The sequence below is a fragment of the Rhinopithecus roxellana genome, chromosome 3 (assembly GCF_007565055.1).
Source record: "Rhinopithecus roxellana isolate Shanxi Qingling chromosome 3, ASM756505v1, whole genome shotgun sequence".
NCBI lineage: Eukaryota > Metazoa > Chordata > Mammalia > Primates > Cercopithecidae > Rhinopithecus > Rhinopithecus roxellana.
In genome coordinates, this window is record NC_044551.1 from 158,042,440 (window position 1) to 158,060,966 (window position 18,527).

The 18,527-nt window shown below is 43.9% G+C and overlaps 2 protein-coding genes across 9 annotated transcripts in view; both read left to right on the forward strand.

The window, feature by feature from the left end:
* The window catches only part of LOC104681863 (protocadherin gamma-C4), a 191,594-nt gene that overhangs the window by 33,068 nt on the left and 139,999 nt on the right, over positions 1-18,527 (forward strand). Inside the window, exon 3 of one of the 8 annotated variants that reach the window (XM_010388237.2) lies at positions 840-1,022. The exons of 5 other annotated variants lie outside the window; for them this stretch is intronic. Coding sequence is in view for 2 of the 3 variants with exons in the window: in XM_030927787.1 (XP_030783647.1) it covers positions 11,041-13,464 (2,424 nt within the window). In the remaining variant the exon portion in view is untranslated. Of the gene's footprint in view, positions 1-652; positions 3,481-10,760; positions 13,465-18,527 lie in introns of those variants that run through there. 2 more of the 8 variants (XM_030927792.1, XM_030927787.1) reach the window with 2 other exon arrangements.
* Positions 7,006-9,796, forward strand: PCDHGB3 (protocadherin gamma subfamily B, 3). The gene is given in 3 exon segments (XM_010388235.2): positions 7,006-7,626; positions 7,628-9,492; positions 9,495-9,796. Coding segments are annotated over 3 exon segments (2,439 nt in total). The 5' UTR covers positions 7,006-7,354.

Here is an 18,527-nt window from a genome sequence, read left to right on the forward strand (position 1 = left end):
GCTTGAGCCACCGTGACCGGCAGAATTTTAATTTTCTTAGTTTTCTATGAAAGTGTCATTAAACAGAAAGACTTTCTGAAATGTTCATTTTTTCAATCAAGAGGTTTTTCTATTTCTGTTGTCATATAAAGATGATAGCATTAAATAACTGTCTCAACATAGAAAGGCCACTCAGTACTGCTCAGTAAGTATCTGGTCATGCTTTCCTGCATAGGTGATGAAATAAAGCCCCACCCTCCACAGTTGCTATACTGATTGTCATTGGAACTAAAAATATTTGAACATGATAATAGAAAAACATAAAAATGCATAGTTGACCCTACTCTAACGCTGTCTGAGATAGTGGAGAAACTTTCTCAAAGTCCTCACAAGTAATAAAGATCTGTATTTCTTCTGCATATGACAGCTAATATAACTTACATAAATCAGTAGTCCTGTTTGGAAAGGTGCATTGAGAACTGGGTTTGTTTCCTTGGCATTCTTATGTGCAAATAAGCACGTTTTCTTAAATGCATCCTAATAAAGAGATGAAATCTTGAATTCTACAAAGGTAAGAATTTGAATGTCCTAATTTAATGGACTAAATATAGGTAAGAGGTAAATAAAGGACATAGGCTCCCCCAATGACACATTAAATAACATTTTTGTAAGGTATTGGAATCTAATAATATTGATCTCAGGGATTGTGGAAGTCTTGATATTTCAGAATTAAAGCTGAATTAAGAGTCATAGACAATGCTACACAGTTAAACATTAAGGATATGGCAACATTATTAGAAATAAAATTATAACTAAACTTAGGAGAAATAAAAATGGAATTTGGTGCAATCACTGGTTAGGACTCTGAGCGTCGCTGTTGACCAAAGTGGGAAAGAAGCTGCCGCAGAGGCGGCCCGACTCTGCTCCCTCCATACTAAACACACAGACCAGACAGGCTCCTACAAAAAGCCAACCCTCCACGCCCATTTTCGTCGGGGAATATGTACCCATCGGCTTTAGATAAGTAAGGAAACAGCAGGCTGAACCAGAACTAAGAGAAAATTGGGCAGAGAAAAGGCAATGGCGAGTCCACCGAGGCGCTGGGCCTGCGGAGAGCTGCTGCTGCCCTTCATGCTCCTGGGGACGCTGTGCCAACCGGGATCCGGGCAGATCAGCTACTCGATGCCGGAGGAGCTGGACAAAGGCTCCTTCGTCGGCAACATCGCCAAGGACCTTGGGCTGGAGCCGCGGGAGCTGGCGGAGCGCGGAGTCCGCATCGTCTCCAGAGGTAGGACGCAGCTTTTCGCTCTGAACCCGCGAAGCGGCAGCTTGGTCACCGCGGGCAGGATAGACCGGGAGGAGCTCTGCGCTCAGAGCCCGCTGTGTGTGGTGAACTTTAACATCTTAGTTGAGAACAAAATGAAAATTTATGTAGTAGAAGTAGAAATAATCGATATTAATGATAACTTCCCGCGTTTCCGGGATGAGGAGTTAAAAGTAAAAGTTAATGAAAATGCGGCTGCAGGGACACGGTTAGTGCTTCCCTTTGCGCGGGATGCAGATGTGGGTGTGAACTCCCTCCGGAGTTACCAGCTCAGCTCCAATCTGCACTTCTCTCTGGATGTGGTAAGCGGAACTGATGGACAAAAGTATCCGGAGCTGGTGTTGGAACAGCCCCTAGACCGCGAGAAAGAGACTGTTCACGACCTCCTCCTCACAGCTTTAGATGGCGGAGACCCGGTACTCTCCGGCACCACGCACATCCGTGTTACGGTCCTCGACGCAAACGACAATGCACCCCTGTTCACTCCATCCGAGTACAGCGTGAGTGTTCCAGAGAACATACCTGTGGGCACTCGGCTGCTCACGCTAACCGCCACGGATCCAGATGAGGGAATAAACGGGAAATTGACCTACTCTTTTCGCAATGAAGAAGACGAAATTTCGGAGACTTTCCAACTTGATTCCAACCTGGGGGAAATCTCAACTCTACAACCACTGGACTATGAAGAATCCAGATTCTACCTCATGGAAGTGGTAGCTCAGGATGGAGGCGCTCTTCTTGCCAGCGCTAAGGTGGTGGTCACAGTACAGGATGTGAATGACAATGCCCCCGAAGTGATCCTCACCTCTCTGACCAGTTCCCTCTCTGAAGATTGTCTTCCAGGAACTATAATCGCGCTGTTTAGCGTACATGATGGTGATTCTGGAGAAAATGGTGAGATTGCATGCTCTGTTCCTAGGAACTTGCCTTTTAAACTGGAGAAGTCAATTGATAATTACTATCACCTATTAACAACTAGAAACCTGGACAGAGAAGAGACTTCAGATTATAATATCACTTTAACCGTCATTGACCATGGAACCCCACCCCTCTCTGCAGAAAACCACATCCCCTTGAAAGTAGCAGACATCAATGACAACCCACCCAATTTCCCTCAAGCCTCCTACTCCACCTCTCTCCCAGAAAACAACCCCAGAGGTGTCTCTATCTTCTCTGTGACAGCCCATGACCCTGACAGCGGCGACAACGCTCGAGTCACCTATTCCCTGGCTGAAGACACATTTCAGGGGGCGCCCTTGTCCTCCTATGTCTCCATTAACTCTGACACCGGTGTCGTGTATGCGCTGAGATCCTTCGATTATGAGCAGTTGAGAGACCTACAGTTGTGGGTGACAGCCAGCGACAATGGGAACCCACCACTTAGCAGCAACGTGTCACTGAGCCTGTTTGTGCTGGACCAGAACGACAATGCGCCCGAGATCCTGTATCCCGCCCTCCCCACAGACGGTTCCACGGGCGTGGAGCTGGCGCCCCGCTCCGCAGAACCTGGCTACCTGGTGACCAAGGTGGTAGCGGTGGACAACGATTCAGGCCAGAATGCCTGGCTGTCCTACCGCCTGCTTAAGGCCAGTGAGCCGGGACTCTTTGCGGTTGGGCTGCACACCGGCGAGGTGCGGACAGCGCGGACCCTGCTGGACAGGGATGCACTCAAGCAGAGCCTCATGGTGGCCGTGGAAGACCACGGCCAGCCCCCTCTGTCAGCCACCGTCACGGTCACAGTGGCCGTGGCAGACAGGATCCCTGACATCCTGGCTGACCTTGGCAGTATGAAGACCCCCATTGACTCTGAGGATTTGGACCTCACACTCTATCTTGTGGTGGCAGTGGCTGCAGTCTCCTGCGTCTTCCTGGCCTTTGTCATTGTGCTGCTGGTGCTCAGACTGAGGCGCTGGCACAAGTCACGCCTGCTTCAGGCTGAAGGCAGCAGGTTGGCGAGTGTGCCCGCCTCGCACTTTGTGGGCATGGATGGGGTTCGGGCTTTCCTGCAGACCTATTCCCACGAGGTCTCCCTCACCACGGACTCGAGGAAGAGTCACCTGATCTTTCCCCAGCCCAACTATGCAGACACACTCCTTAGTGAAGAGAGCTGTGAAAAAAGCGAGCCTCTTCTGATGTCTGATAAGGTAGATGCAAACAAAGAAGAACAGCGAGTTCAGGTTAGTTTTCTCTTTCGGTAAGGATGACCAGAACATTTTCGTTTGTTTCCTTTTTCATTTTTCTGTCATATTCAAAATCAGCTAGTTATGCAAATAGTGGAATATTATTTGCTCTATTGGAGATTAATTTTTTTCAATTCATGCTTTCTCCATTTGTTTTCAAATTCTATTTTGGGAAGTCTGGCTGATATCTGTAGACTTAAGTGAAACAAATACTTTAAAGGAAAGTGGTTAAATATAATCGTTTTACCCAAATACTTTGTTATATTGGAACTGCAGTTCTATTAATAACAGAGATGTTTTATTAATTCAAATTGTTATATGTATTGTTCTCTTTTGGGTGTCTGCCTAGACACCGTTAGTGTACGTGTTTTGGAAAGGATAATGTGTAGGATTGATATTTTAGTCTACCTGAAATTTGTTTAAGGAAATAATTTACAGTATTTACATAAATCAGTGGAAAGGTACAGAGAACTTCTGCATCATAAATATCAGAAAAGTAGATTAAATTTATAGTGATGATAACATGTAGCATTCTAAAGTCTGGAAAGTTTGTGTTAAGCCATGTAATTATTGGATATGTGGGCTTGTTGAGAGAAGAAATCAGTGTAAAGGAACCTTAAAGTTGGGCTTTGTTCTGTGATGTAAAGCCTCCAAAGAGTTACATACTGCTGCATTCAATAAATGTAAATATGTCACACACCTGGCATCTTCTGTTGTAGACAAACCCTTTACTTATTAAAATCAGCACCTACTGAAATGTTAGCTTTTCTTTAAGTGTAGGTGCAATTCTTCTTTATTACTTGAGTCTAAGGTTGTATTTGAAAAAAAGAATTCAATTTAAGGATGGTTCAAAATTTTAAATTTCATATCTAAGGGATGTGCTCATCTTAAATTAATAGGTGTGCCTTAATGAAATACTGGTCTATGTGCCTCAAATTCCAGGAGGATGTGTTATGTAATGAAAGAACTAGTAGATTTCCATTCTGCATCTGATTTGCTGAAGATGATTTTCAGATGCTTCTTATTAAAATATTCTTAATCCTTCAAATTTTGTACTTTTAACACCTTGAGCATCAGCTTCAAATAATGACTAAATAAGGGGAAAAGGTAATAAAATATTACAAATGGGATAGTAAGCTACATTACTCAACCACATGAAAGGTTAATTGACACATTAAAGGACCTAAGATCACTTGATTTTTATTTTTTAAACATTATTAGGCCGGTCGCGGTGGCTCAAGCCTGTAATCCCAGCACTTTGGGAGGCCGAGACGGGCGGATCACGAGGTCAGGAGATCGAGACCATCCTGGCTAACACGGTGAAACCCCGTCTCTACTAAAAAGACAAAAAACTAGCCGGGCGAGGTGGCGGCGCCTGTAGTCCCAGCTACTCGGGAGGCTGAGGCAGGAGAATGGCGTGAACCCGGGAGGCGGAGCTTGCAGTGAGCTGAGATCTGGCCACTGCACTCCAGTCTGGGCGACAGAGCGAGACTCCGTCTCAAAAAAAAAAAAAAAAAAAAAAAAAAAAATTATTAGAGAGCAGTCAATTATACACGCACACACACACACACACACACACATATACACATACACACACACAAACACACATACATAGACACACGGACATTCTGACCAAAATGTAAAATGTACAAACTCACTGAATAGTGAATACATCCAAAGAGTAACAAGAGAATCTATAGAATAGGTGCAACATCATTCACTCCTATGTGAAAACTTGCTTTTCCTTTTTTTTTTTTTTTTTTAAAGAAAATGTTATATGCTTCTCAGAGTAGGGTGTTTGGAAAAAAAGTAAAGGTTATAGATTTGGGTACGCTTCCTCTGAGTTAACTATTTTGTGCAATGGAAAAACATCTTTAAACCCTCTATAAACTACTAACAGACTTTATAAAATGCTTGATCCATACATTCTGAATGTACGTACTATATATACCATATACTTTTAAATATCTGAATATTTAGTTTTGTATGTGTTCTGAAGAATAATTTTTCATACTAATTGAAGTGTTCATACAATGAACACTTGGCATTGTGTGTGAAGGCCCTTGCTTTGGAATGTTTTGGAGCAAAGTCTTGAGTCAGTTATGTTTTTGATGTTTGTATAAAGGTGACAATGAGTGGCTGTCCAGAATTCTGGATATCGTGACTAGTTCCAGATGCTATAATGCTTTTCCACTATAAGGTGAATTCAGTGTGGAACTCATTGCTTATTGCTGCACACCTGCCTAGTTTTAGAATAACAATACATTATGTAGGCTAAAGATAATTTCTTTAAGAAGATTTTCTGGTTTGGAAATGTAATTAAAACTTAAGGCACCTGTCAGAAACATGGAAAATGGCATGTTATTGACCAGGGAAAAGTGTAAATAACAAAAGGTTGGTATGATCAGATGGTAAACTGGGAACCAAGGAAAAGTGGACAGGAAGATTACTTACATAATTAAATAATATAATTATAAGGACTCACAATTCACTCCCCAATCCTAATAAACACATCATTGTTAGGCTACTTGAGAAGAAACAGTACAGTTCAGAACCATTGTGATGTAGTATGAACAAACGTCCTTTGTAAAAGTTTTTCATCTGGGCCAGGGTGGTTCATGCCTTATAATCCCAGCACTTTGGGAGGCTGAGGTGGGAGGATTGCTTGAAGCCAGGTGTTCAAGCCCAGCCTGGGCGACATAGTGAAACCCCACCTCTACAGAAAAAAAAAAGTTTTCAGTCATACTTATTTAATTAAAAGTAGACACTTGGAAACAAAGGAAAAGAGACCCTCTTGCTTCTTGCTACACTTCTATTTTATAAGGTCAATCATTTCCTCATTACCTGTAACTTCTTTTGGGGGGAAATAATAAAGATAAAAGAGAAGAAAGTGAAACATAAAATAAAACTAAAAGCTATGAGATTATAACTTTTAGAAGTTAGAAGAAAAGGAAATAGAATACAATAACAATACACGTGAAGCTGATATTTCAAGCATCTTTATACTACGTCTTCTGCCATCACCAAAAATAGCTTTCATTTGTATGCTTTTTCTATGTATCATTTTATTTGGTCCTCATTTCTACTAAAGTAAGCAGAGAAGGTGTTATTATGACCATTTTATGAAAATGGAAACTAAAAAACATGACGGGATTGAGCAAGATTATCTCTGCCCTTTGACAAGTAAAAGGTACTTGATTTGGATGGATAAAGCTCAAATTAAAAGAAATAACAGACTAAAGATATAGTAAATATATTTAATGTTTTTTAAAAGTCCTTTTACTGTAATCCCAGCACTTTGGGAGGCCAAGACAGGCAGATCACGAGGTCAGGAGATCGAGACCATCCTAGCTAACACGGTGAAACCCCATCTCTACTAAAAAATACAAAAAACTAGCCGGGCGAGGTGGCGGGCGCCTGTAGTCCCAGCTTGCAGTGAGCTGAGATCCGGCCACTGCACTCCAGCCTGGGTGACAGAGCGAGACTCCGTCTCAAAAAAAAAAAAAAAAAAAAAAAAAAAAAAAAAAAAAGTCCTTTTAAAATGGGAAGAAAGTATCACTATCAGTACACTGCCGATTTTTCTCCTAACTGGCTCCTTATTTGGAGCGGATTTAGTCACCACTACTGCAGTTCTGCAGCGGAGGCGCCGGGTGCCGCTCTTGGCTAGTGCTGTGCAAAGTATTGGCTCCTCCCGCCGCAGCCAACTTGGAAGAAAAGTGTACTCTGTATCCGGCTTCCTGCAGCGGAGACACCCATCAGAGAACCCAAGCACCAAGACAAAGCAAATAGTTGGTTCTGCTCAGAGAAGTCTTGAGATTATTTAAAGATCTCCTCTCCTCGGATTTAGAAAGGCAAAGGCGCAGAGAGGGGAATGGGAAACAGCTCCGGATGGAGGGGCCCAGCAGGGCGGAGGCGATTGCTGTTTCTCTTCCTGCTCTCTTTGTTAAGCCAGGCGCTCTCCCAACCGATCCGCTACGCTATTCCCCAGGAGCTGGACAGAGGTTCCCTGGTAGGGAACCTCGCCAAGGACCTGGGCTTTGGCGTAGGGGATTTACCTACTCGGAACCTGCGGGTTATTGCAGAGAAGAAATTCTTTACCGTGAGCCCCGAAAATGGGGACTTATTTGTGAGCGACCATATAGACCGAGGAGATTTGTGGCAAGAAGTCAACGTGTGTTCTGGAATTTGAAATGGTTGCTGAAAAGCCTTTAAACGTTTTTCATGTAACCGTGCTGATCCAGGATATTAACGACAACCCACCGACCTTTAGCGAAAATATCACTGAGCTGGAAATCAGCGAACTGGTGATCACTGGAGCCACCTTTGCCATGGAATCTGCTCAGGATCCTGATGTAGGTGTCAATTCGCTGCAGCAGTACTACCTCAGCCCCGATCCGCACTTCTCTTTGATTCAGAAGGAGAACCTGGATGGCAGTAGGTACCTAGAACTAGTACTGAAAGCACCCCTGGAGAGGGAAGAGCAGCTGCATCACCACCTGGTCCTCACAGCTGTGGATGTGGGCGAGCCCTCCAGAAGCTGTACCACCCAGATCAGGGTAATCATTGCAGACGCAAATGATAACCCCCCAGTATTTACTCAGGACATGTACAGGGTCAGTGTTGCAGAGAACCTGCCCGCTGGCTCCTTTGTATTAAAAGTGATGGCCACTGACTTGGATGAGGGTGTTAATGCTGAAATCATCTATGCCTACATCAATATTGGTAAGGCAGTGAGACAATTGTTCAAGCTGGACAGTAAAACGGGGGAACTCACCACTGTTGGAGAACTGGACTTTGAAGAGAGTGATAGCTACACAATTAGGGTGGAAGCAAAGGATGGTGGCCATCACACTACATATTGTAAAGTACAGATAGATATTTCAGATGAAAATGACAATGCCCCGGAGATAACCCTGACTTCTGAATCCCAACATATACAAGAAGATGCTGAGCTGGGAACTGCTATTGCCCTGATCAAAACACATGATCTAGATTCTGGATTTAATGGAGAAATCCTATGCCAACTAAAAGGAAAGTTCCCCTTTAAAATCGTTCAAGATACCAAAAACACATACAGGTTGGTGACAGATGGAGCCCTGGACCGGGAGCAGATCCCAGAATACAATGTGACGATCACAGCTACCGACAAAGGCAATCCACCGCTCTCCTCCAGCAAGACCATCACTCTGCACATCCTTGATGCCAACGACAATGTTCCAGTTTTCCACCAGGCCTCCTACACGGTGCATGTAGCTGAGAACAACCCGCCTGGAGCCTCCATTGCACATGTTAGCGCCTCGGATCCCGACTTGGGACCTAACGGCCTTGTCTACTACTAAGTCGTGGCCAGTGACCTGGAGCAGCGGGAGCTGTCGTCCTACGTGTCCGTGAGCGCGCAGAGCGGGGTGGTGTTCGCGCAGCGAGCCTTCAACCACGAGCAGCTGCGCGCCTTCGAGCTCACGCTGGAGGCCCGCGACCAGGGCTCGCCTGCGCTCAGCACCAACATGAGCCTGCGCGTGTTGGTGGGCGACCGCAACGACAATGCACCGCGGGTGCTGTACCCAGCTCTGGGGCCCTATGGCTCTGCGTTCTTCGATGTGGTGCTGCGCGCTGCAGAGCCTGGCTACCTGGTGACTAAGGTGGTGGCGGTGGACGCAGACTCGGGACCCAACGCCTGGCTGTCCTACCACATTCAGCAGCCTAGCGAGCCCGGGCTGCTCAGCCTGGGGCTGAGCACCGGTGAGGTGCGCACGGCGCTTACCTTGGGCGACAGGGAGGCTGCCCGCCAGCACCTGCTGGTCACTGTTCGTGATGGAGGACAGCCGCCTCTTTCAGCCACCGTCACGCTGCACCTAATCTTCGTAGATAGCTTGCAAGAGATACAACCTGACCTTAGCGACCGTCCCACTCCCTCTGACCTTCAGGCAGTGCTACAGTTTCACCTAGTAGTGGCGTTGGCCTTGATCTCGGTGCTCTTCCTCCTCGCGGTGATTCTGGCCATCGCCCTGCGCCGCGACGCTCTTCTAGACCCGCCACTGAGGGCTACTTTCAGCCTGGTCTCTACTCCAAGACTATACCTGGAGCTCTCCCCAACTATAGCGAAAGGACTTTGCTTTATTCCTACAATCTGTGTGCTGCCTCACATTCCTCAAACACCGAGTTTAAATTTCTCAATATAAAGGCTGAAGATGCTGTACCACAAGATCTGCTATGTGATGAAGCATCTTGGTTTGAAAGTAATGACAATCCAAAAATGCCTTCTAATTCAGGCAATTTGCAACAGGTGAGTTTCTTCAAACCTTTCCTTCCATAAATATAATTGGGTTTCAATTCATTGATTTAGAGATAGAATATTTATAGATTAAATATTTCTTGATTACATTATTTTATTGATTTTCTGGGTATGGAGTAGGGTGCCTAGGAAATTCTTTGTAGAATTTCCTGTAGAATATCTGTGTGGCAGTTGTTCTTTCATAGAAAGCCTCCTTTTGATAGTCTTGAAATGTTTGTTAATCCTAATACACTATAATCTGAAACATTTTTAATACAGTATTGTCTCACACTGTCATTTTCAGACGTATCTATCCAGAATTAGACACAGATTTGCACACTTAAGTGGTTTACTTAGTTTTAATGCAGTCAATCCTAAAATATATTAAACATAATGCATATCTTAAGACATTTTTAATGTAACTATATATAATATTTTTACTTCCCTTTGCATTTTTTTAAAGTATACACAGATGTTGCCTGTGTCAGGGCAGTTTTTAATTTCTATGCTAATCAAAAGAAATAATGGCATCTAAAATGGCAACTCTTGTATTGGGCACTATAGTGAATTGGCTCAAAATGTGTTTGTGTAGCATATGCCTGTAGTCCCAGCTACTCGGGAAGCTGAGGTGGGAGGATCCCTTGACCCCAGAAGATTGCGGCTGCAATAATCTATAATTGTGCCCCTGCACTCTAGCCTGGGAGACACAGAGAGAGTTTGTCTCAAAAAAATGTGTTTGTAGTTGTTGGTACCCTTATTGAAAATGGGACTAGTGTAAATGATGTTGAAATATGATGATAATTCAAAATTTACAGAAGATAGTAATATTTTTTCTGTTCCCCAAGATCCTAAGAGATATTTCCGTAAAAATGAATGGTAAACATCAGAGAACATTTAAAATTATTCAGAATAATCTCTTGCACTCTTCTAAATGCTTCATTGTCTTGGGAAGGGAAATATTATGAGTGTCATCTATGCAGATATAGCAGAAATAAAAGCCTCTGTATGATAGTTTCACAAAACGATGCAGTATTAAGTTAGGACTCTAAGCGTCGCTGTTCACTAACCCGGGCAAGAAAATCAACGGAAACTCGAGTTACATCCTCCAACCACAAAGCAAATCAGACAGGAAAGCAGGAAAGTTGTGCGGAAATTCTGACCTGAAACGCTTCGCATCCGGTCTCTGCTTGTTGAAGGAACTTAACCGCTATTTCTGAGAAGAGCAAAAGTGATGCAGACCTGTTTTTCCTCTTCTTAATCCCAGAGAAGTCTCTAATAAGCCAATAATGGCGCCTCTGCAGAGGCGTCCGCTGCGCAGCGAGCAGGTCCTGCTCCTCACGCTCCTGGGAACGCTGTGGGGGGCCGCGGCAGCGCAGATCCGCTACTCTATTCCCGAGGAGCTGGAGAAAGGCTCCTTCGTAGGCAACATCGCAAAGGACCTGGGACTGGAGCCCCGGGAGCTGGCGGAGCAGGGAGTCCGCATCGTCTTCAGAGGTAGGACGCAGCTTTTCTCTCTGAACTCGCGAAGCGGCAGCTTGGTCACCGCGGATAGGATAGACCGGGAGGAGCTCTGTGCTCAGAGCCCGCGGTGTCTGGTGAGTTTTAACATCCTTGTCGAGGATAAACTGAATCTTTATCCCGTGGAAGTGGAAATAGTGGACATTAATGACAATACACCCCAATTCTTAAAAGAAGAATTGGAAGTGAAAATTCTCGAAAACGCAGCTCCATCCTCTCGTTTTCCACTAACGGAGGTCTATGACCCTGATGTGGGAATAAACTCCCTTCAGGGCTTTAAGCTCAGTGGTAATAGTCACTTCTCAGTGGATGTGCAAAGCGAAGGCCATGGGCCCAAGTACCCGGAGCTGGTGCTGGAGGGCACCCTGGACCGGGAAGGAGAAGCCGTTTACCACCTGGTCCTTACTGCCATGGATGGCGGTGACCCTGTCCGCTCAAGCGTTGCCCGAATTCTGGTAAAAGTTGTAGATGCGAATGACAACGCTCCAATGTTTACTCAGCCTGTCTATCGTGTGAGTGTTCCTGAAAACCTGCCAGTAGGCACACCAGTGTTGGCAGTAAATGCCACCGACCAGGATGAAGGAGTCCACGGGGAAGTAACTTATTACTTTGTGAAGATTACAGAAAAGGTCTCACAAATTTTCTGTTTGAATGTTTTGACTGGAGAAATTTCAACTTCCGCAAATCTAGACTATGAGGACTCGAGATTTTACGAGCTGGGTGTTGAAGCCCGGGATGGGCCAGGTCTTCGAGACAGAGCGAAAGTCTTAATAACTATCTTGGATGTCAATGATAATGTACCAGAAGTGGTTGTTACATCTGGAAGCAGAACAATTGCTGAAAGTGCACCTCCAGGAACAGTCATCGCTCTTTTTCAAGTGTTCGATCGAGACTCTGGCCTGAATGGCCTGGTAACCTGTTCCATCCCGAGAAGTCTCCCATTTGAATTGGAAAAATCAGTTAGCAATTATTATCGATTAGTGACAAATGCAGCTCTAGACCGGGAAGAGGTATCCTTATACAACATCACTGTGACAGCCACGGACAAAGGAACACCGCCTCTGTCAACAGAAACAATCATCTCCCTAAATGTGGCAGACACCAACGACAACCCGCCCACCTTCCCCCACTCATCCTACTCAGTCTATGTCCTTGAAAACAACCCCAGGGGCGCCTCCATCTTCTCTGTGAATGCACAGGACCCTGACATGGACCAGAACGCCCGAGTCTCCTACTCACTGGCAGAAGACACCCTCCAGGGGGCGCCCCTGTCCTCCTACGTGTCCATCAACTCCGACACTGGGATTCTGTACACCTTGCGCTCCTTCGACTATGAGCAGTTGAGAGACCTACAGCTGTGGGTGACAGCCAGCGACAGCGGGGACCCGCCTCTTAGCAGCAACATGTCACTGAGCCTGTTTGTGCTGGACCAGAATGACAATGCGCCCGAGATCCTGTATCCCGCCCTCCCCACAGACGGTTCCACCGGCGTGGAGCTGGCGCCCCGCTCCGCAGAGCCTGGCTACCTGGTGACCAAGGTGGTGGCGGTGGACAGAGACTCGGGCCAGAACGCCTGGCTGTCCTACCGCCTGCTCAAGGCCAGCGAACCGGGACTCTTCACGGTGGGTCTACACACGGGCGAGGTGCGCACGGCTAGGGCCCTGCTGGACAGAGACGCGCTCAAGCAGAGCCTCGTGGTGGCCGTCCAGGACCACGGCCAGCCCCCTCTCTCCGCCACTGTCACGCTCACCGTGGCTGTGGCCGACAGCATCCCCGAAATCCTGGCCGACCTGGGCAGCCTTGAGCCCTCCGATGGTTCTCAGAACTCTGACCTCACGCTGTACCTGGTGGTGGCGGTGGCCGTGGTCTCCTGCGTCTTCTTGGCCTTCGTCATCGTGCTGCTGGCGCTCAGGCTGCGGCGCTGGCACAAGTCACGCCGGCTGCAGGCTTTGGGAGGTGGCTTGGCGAGCATGCCCGGCTCGCACTTTGTGGGCGTGGACGGGGTTCGGGCTTTCCTGCAGACATATTCCCACGAGGTCTCACTCACTGCAGACTCGCGGAAGAGTCATCTGATCTTCCCCCATCCCAACTATGCGGACACGCTCATCAGCCAGGAGAGCTGTGAGAAAAGCGAGTCTCTTCTCACAACTCAGGATTTACTTGAAATGAAAGGAGACCCCAGGCAACTTCAGGTGAGTTTCTTTCCAGGCGGAAGCGGAAGAGTAATCTGATCTTCCCGCCACCCAACTATTTAGACACACTTATCAGCCAGGATGGCTGCAAGAGAAGTGAACCTCTTTAGGCACAGGAAGATGCGTGATTTTGTAAAGTGGATGACTCCCTTGTTCAGGTGAGGGAATTGTTTTTATTGGTTGGCATGAAAATTAAAGATTATCTTTGATTAGTGCTTAATTTTCTTAGTCCTTTGCAGGGAATCACATAATTCTAATGTTTTTCTTTTATATCAAAAGAATGTTCTGAAGTCTTAATTTTGTGGGGGGAAAATAATGCATGTCCTAGTTTTTCTTTACCTTTCTCTTCTTGGCAAACTATTTGTGTCTTGGATTGAGTACATCTCGTTTCTTAGGTTTTTTCCTATTATGTGACATTTGTAAGTTTCTTTCTTTTTCTAATGTGGGGGAAAATAATCTTAATTTAGGTCAATGTTATCAAGATCTTGGTTTTAGCTAGCATGGTGGCTCACACCTGTAATCCCACCTCTTCAGGAGGCTGAGATGGGAGGACCCCTTGAGTCCAGGAGTTTGAGACCAGCCTAGGCGACATAGCACGACTCTCTCTACCAAAAAGAAAAAAAAAATTAGCCAGATGTGTGGTGTACACCTGTAGTCCCAGCTACTCGAGAAGCTCTGATAGGAGAATTGCTTAAGTCCAGGGGTTTGAGGCTGCAGTGAGATATAATTGTGTCACTGCGCCCTAGCCTGGGAGACAGAATGCGTCTCTCTCTCTCTTTCAAAAAAAAAAAAGATTTTGTTTTTTTCAGTGTTACTTAATAATTATAAATGACGGAGGTTCATACAAGAGATCTTTCACCTTTACTACTTAGGAATCAAAAATTATTTTTAAAAAGATAAGAATCGTTGGTAACTGCAGCATGGAACATCTGATCTTTGGCATTAAAAGACTTGAATAACATTCCTGTAACTATCTGTCATTTACTTGGGCCAGTTACAATCGCCATTATCTTCCAACTAAAATTAAGACTTAAAAGACTTCCCTTATTAGAGATGGGATGTCCCTCTGTTGCCCAGTCTAGAGTAAAAATCCACTTGTAACTGCTGCTCATAGAGTGTGTATCCAGGGCAACTTAAATCTATGTTCCTGGGATGCAATCCTAAAGCTTAGCCCAAATAAGCTCTACTTATATTATTTTTTAAAACAAGACTTTCCTTATCTATCTGACTCAAATTCTAAGAAAATAATTTTATAACTTTTTTTTCAAACTATAAAGCAGCATAGTGAATAAGTATTTGTTGACATCACCATTATTATAATTATTCGGTTGTTAAGAAATAACTAAGCACTCGATGCTGTGTGCCTACTACGATGTCTTTTGAATACTGTGTGTCTGATAGTATTTAAGAGTGAAAATGACTGGGTGCAGTGGCTCACACCTGTAATCCCAACACTTTAGGAAGCCAAGGTGTGGGGCTCACAAAGTCAGGAGTTCAAGACCAGCCTGACCAACATGGTGAAACCCCGTCTGTACTAAAAATACAAAAATTAGCCGGGTGGGGTGGCATGGGCCTATAATCCCAGCTACTCAGGGGGCTGAGACAGGAGAATCCCTTGAACCTTGGAGGTAGAGGTTGCAGTGAGTCAAGGTCGCGCCACTGCACTTCAGTCTGGGTGACAGAGTGAGACTCTGTCTCAAAAAATACTAATAATAATAAATAAATAAAGAGTTAAAATGAATTTTAAAACATGCTTGGTAGTGTCTGCTTACAGGACATATCTCTAAAAATAGATGACTGGTGAATGGGAGAACAAATGTTAATGAGGTTCAAATAAACAAAAATTTAAATATTTTAGCATTTTAACCCAGACAATAAGGCTTCCATCACATAGTAACTGTTTACTGAAATATTTCAGGCCGGGCGCCGTGGCTCAAACCTGTAATCCCAGCACTTTGGGAGGCCAAGACGGGCGGATCACGAGGTCAGGAGATCGAGACCATCTTGGCTAACATGGTGAAACCCCGTCTCTACTAAAAAAAAAAAAAAAAAAAATACAAAAAGCTAGCCGGGCGAGGTGGCGGGCACCTGTAGTCCCAGCTACTCGGAGGCTGAGGCAGGAGAATGGCATAAACCCGGGAGGCGGAGTTTGCAGTGAGCTGAGAACCGGCCACTGCACTCCAGCCTGGGCGGCAGAGCGAGACTCTGTCTCAAAAAAAAAAAAAAAAAAGGCCGGGCGCGGTGGCTCAAGCCTGTAATCCCAGCACTTTGGGAGGCCGAGACGGGCGGATCACAAGGTCAGGAGATCGAGACCATCCTGGCTAACACAGTGAAACCCCGTCTCTACTAAAAATACAAAAACAAGCCAGGCGAGGTAGCGGGCTCCTGTAGTCCCAGCTACTCGGGAGGCTGAGGCAGGAGAATGGCGTAAACCCGAGAGGCGGAGCTTGCAGTGAGCTGAGATCCGGCCACAGCACTCCAGTCCGGGCGACAGAGCGAGACTCCGCCTCAAAAAAAAAAAAAAAAGAAAAAAAAAAGAAAAGAAATATTTCAAGAAAAAGGGGATTATCATTTAGAAGACTGATTTGTCTTATTTATTATGACTGAAATGTGCAAACAAAATCATTGTTTCATGAACAGAAAACAGCAAAGTTTTTGACTATCAATGATGTTCGAATAGAAAACGGATCACTAAGGAGATGGGAGATTCTGTTACTGGCAGTCTTCAAAAGCAAGTTGATGGCCCTGGAATTAATGGAGTACAGGGGATTTTATAATTTGATGACTTGTTGAACTACATTATAGTCAAGATTTTTTTCCGGTCATGAGTTGGAAGAGTCTACAATCTAGTGGCATTATAGAATGGAGTGGCCACTTGTGCATCTGAATTTGTTATGAATGTGTAAGGAAAAAGTAATTGAGATGATACCTTGAAAATAAATGGAACCTCCTTTGTAACCTGACTTTGTCAGTCTTCATAAAGATAACATTGAGTTGATGTGATTTTAAATAAGGTGCTAAGAGTAACATGTGTTTTTCTAAACCAATATTGTGGTATTTACATTTAAGGAATTATTATAGATTTATTTATTTCGAGTTTCCAGATGTATATACCTAACCAAGAGATCTAATCATACACATCTTCAAAGCTCATTTTTTTGTATCTTTGTGATATACTTTGATAAAATAACAACTTTAAACAACATGAATCTTGGATATTAGTCTCGTGAGTTGGATGGGCTGTTATATGTATGATTACTTCATAAACTATGAAAGTGTGAATGTCATTTTATTATATCACCAATTTGGGATGTTAAACTACATCTTGAGCTTTCGTTGTTATAGGGAAAGCTCACTAACTACTTTTCATAGAGACCACGCTGGTTTATTTTATTCTCTTTTTACGTGTGACCATTTCATTTAAACAAATAAAACATTTCACTGATGGAAAAACTGCCAACTTCTACTCTAGCAAAAGTCATTCATTCATGTGGACTGACCAACTGTTAAACATCCTGGCAATCATGGAATTTGCTAAGTTCTGACTAAATGAGATTCTTTAATCCACCTGCAATACAGATCATTAATAATAAGATAGGCTATCTGAGGTTTTGACAGTTCATTACAGAATTTTGAAACATCAGGAAAAAAATTACCAAATTATTGTCTTATTTTATGGTCTGTGAAAGCCTTTTTTTTTTTTTTTTTTTTTTTTTTGGAAGACAGTCTTGCTCTGTCACCCAGGCTGGAATGCAGTGGTGTAATCTCAGCTCACTGCAACTTCCTCCTCCCTGATTCTCCTGCCTCAACCTCCCAAGTAGCTGGGATTACAGGTGCATTCCACCATGCCTAGCTAATTTTCATACTTTTAGTAGACATGGGGTTTTACCATGATGGCCAGGCTGGTCTCAAACTCCTGACCTTAAGTGATCCTCCCGCCTCAGCCTCCCAGAGCACTAGGATTACAGGCGTGAGCCACTGAGCCCGGCCTGAAAGGCATTCATTTCTGATCAGGCTTCTGTTGAGGTAGTAATTATCAAAGGGGAAGGAGTAAAATCTCAGAGGAGAAACATTGGAAAATACCTTTATCTTTGCTTGAGAATGAAAATCTAAATGGAACTTCAAAGAACTGTTTTGTTGTTCATTTGTTTTTTAGTAAAAAAAAAAAAAAAAAAAAAAAAAAAAAAAGGCCCAAAAAGAAAAGAGAGAAGGTAATCAATTCAATGCCCAGGAAGCCAAATAGACTTTATGTAGAATTCTTTTTAATACACCCAAGCAAATGGTTAGGATTCTTCCCAATATCTTAGTCAACAATAATATACGCTCTTTAAACTATGAAATGATTTCAATTTGATATAATGAGCTTATGTCAGATTTTATTAAACATGTCTTGGTGGTCTAGTAAAGATCTTTGATATTTAATTTTATGATGTTCAATAACTTAGAAAATGTGAATGCTAGAGATAATGAAGCCATTTACTCCGTAGGGTATGTATGCTTTGTGTTCAGAGTAGTCTAAATTTAATTTAACTAGATCTTATTTCTTTTTCTCCAAAGAAGGTACCAAGACACAATAAGTTAATTGAGACTTTTTTAAAACAGTAGAATAAGAAACAAATGTGAGATGAAACTATGAATTCTGAGGCATGAGGTAGAAATGGATCAAGACATTGAGAGCTATAACCTCCAAACATGAAAGTTTGTTTGAAAATGTCTACAACAAGCACTTATGTTGTTTAATAATCATACACTTTGCTTGCCTCAACAAGAATTTCAAAAGTAGTATTAAACAAATAGAATTTAACTCCAGTTTACAGAATTCATCTATAATACCTCTATTAGTTCCTTTAAACAAAATTTGTCTACTTTGTGAATGCAAAGATAACTATGGATTATTTTGATAGATGGAAACATAATCTCCTTCAAAGTATTCCCTGTATTCTGGAGCAATGCCACCAGAAAGCAGAAATAGGTTACTTAGGAGACTCCCACAAAACTAAGTTAAGCTTTCTTAGTGTTAGTTCTGGATTCTCCTGGTTCCATCAGCTACTCTCCAGGACCTA